At 41.4% G+C, this 1879-nt stretch overlaps 1 protein-coding gene across 1 annotated transcript; it reads right to left on the reverse strand.

Moving 5' to 3' along the window:
- Positions 1 to 224: 224 nt before the first annotated feature.
- Positions 225 to 1193, reverse strand: LOC140514078 (olfactory receptor 11H6-like). Its single transcript, XM_072624063.1, has one exon. The coding sequence runs from the start codon at positions 1191 to 1193 to the stop codon at positions 225 to 227; it is 969 nt and encodes a 322-aa protein (XP_072480164.1).
- Positions 1194 to 1879: the final 686 nt, after the last annotated feature.

Genomic DNA, 1879 nt, shown 5'->3' on the forward strand with positions numbered 1-1879 from the left:
ATGAGTAAAAATTGTGTTGGGCTTTGCTGATGACCCAGGAGGTACTGAGAGTGTGATGCCTCTTTGAAAGTAGGTCACTGGAACCCTGAGAAACAAGTGTCCCACTTTCTTGAGTATAGTGAATTAGAAAATTAGAAGTCATCAGAATTTATGAAGTCTTCTGAGTCTATTCATATTGATGAACATCATTATAAAGGTAATGATGATGATGGAGTAGAACCATGTCATTTTTCATGTCCCTTAGGAAATTCTTTTGACGATCCCTTCAAGACTTTCTTTAAAGCATCTTTCATGTCTTTGTTCCGAAGACTGTAGATCAGGGGATTGAAGAATGGAGTTGCCATGCAGTAGAACAAAGTGACGAACTTCCTCATTCCAGGCTGATTCTTAGACCCTGGACTCACATACATCACCATGACTGAGCCATAGAAGAGGGATACCACAACAAAATGAGAAGCACAAGTGGAGAAAGCCTTATTCCTTCCTGTGCCTGCAGGCACCTTTAACACTGCTCTCAGAACACGGGTATAGGAACCCAGGATGTATAGGAAAGTAATAAAGATAATGAGAGAGCTAACAGTAGCACATGTCAGAGTAGTTTTGGGGACTGGAACACAGGACAGAGCCAGTAGTGGCCCTAAATCACAAAAAAAGTGGTCAATGATGTTTGGACCACAAAAAGGCACTTGGGACATAAGAATTGCAGGAACCAATATAGAGAGGAATCCACCCAACCAGCAGAAAAATACCAGCTTGGCACAGAGTCTTTGGGTCATAATGGTGGGGTAGTGTAGAGGCCTGCAGATTGCAAGGTACCTATCAAATGCCATTGCAGATAGAAAGTAACCTTCAGAGGCACACATTGAAAAGAAAAAGTAGAACTGGAGAATGCAGCCAGCAAAAGAAATGGTTTTCTTCTGAGAGATGATGTTGGCCAACAGTTTGGGCACATCAGAACTAACATAACACATCTCTAAGAAGGAGAAGTTAGCCAGAAGGAGGTACATAGGTGTATGGAGCTGCCGGCTTGACCACACAGCACAGATGATGGATGTGTTCCCCACAATGGTGAGGGTGTAGATCATAGAAAATAGGACAAAGAGGAGGATCTGAATCTCTCTGCGGCAGGGGAAACCAAGCAGGATGAATTCACTCACAGTACGAGAGATATTGCTGGTCTCTAAGACTCTCATTTCCCGATCTATGAAGATGAAATTTAAATTCTATACAATCAACATTTGTTAAGTGATGACTGTGTGCACGTTTCCTGGGAGAAAAGTCATTTTCTAGTATCTTTGTGGGGGATGAGTAATCCTTGATATTTTGACAACTATACTATTGGAACACAAGCTCTGGCTTATTCTACTAAGATAACTAGGTTTCAACTTCAGGCTTACTGGTGGACTCTGTCTGTTGTCTAATCACTCACTCTAGGGCTAAGTTCAGAGAGGCACTGTGCCATGTTGACCACAGGATGATGAGTTTTGAGGACAAAGTAACTCTTGAAGATCATGACAAGGAAAGACTGTGTTCTGTGTCTTTGGAGGGAACACTGGATCCACACTGATGAAACTGTAGATCTTTGAAATAATGAAGTATTCATACAAGGCATTGTGCTCAGCCCTAGAGATAAAAAAAAGTGAAGAAGACATTAAGAATCTAATGGATTAGTTTGGACTGTGCATTTGATAGAGTGCTGTACCTGGAGTCAAGAAGATCTGTGTTCAAATCCAACTTCAGGCACTTGCTAACTATGCAACCCTGTACAAAAACTCCCTCAGACTGTTTCCTCACCTATAAAGTAGGGATAATGGCACCTAACTTCCTAGATTATGAGAACAAAATGACCCAATATTGTAAGACACTTTGGAAACCATAA

This window comes from Notamacropus eugenii, chromosome 7 (assembly GCF_028372415.1).
Source record: "Notamacropus eugenii isolate mMacEug1 chromosome 7, mMacEug1.pri_v2, whole genome shotgun sequence".
Lineage (NCBI taxonomy): Eukaryota > Metazoa > Chordata > Mammalia > Diprotodontia > Macropodidae > Notamacropus > Notamacropus eugenii.

What these genes read in the sequence shown, in the direction of transcription:
- LOC140514078 (XM_072624063.1), bottom strand. Translation starts at nt 1,193, where the DNA reads ATGAGAGTCTTAGAGACCAGCAATATCTCTCGTACTGTGAGTGAATTC.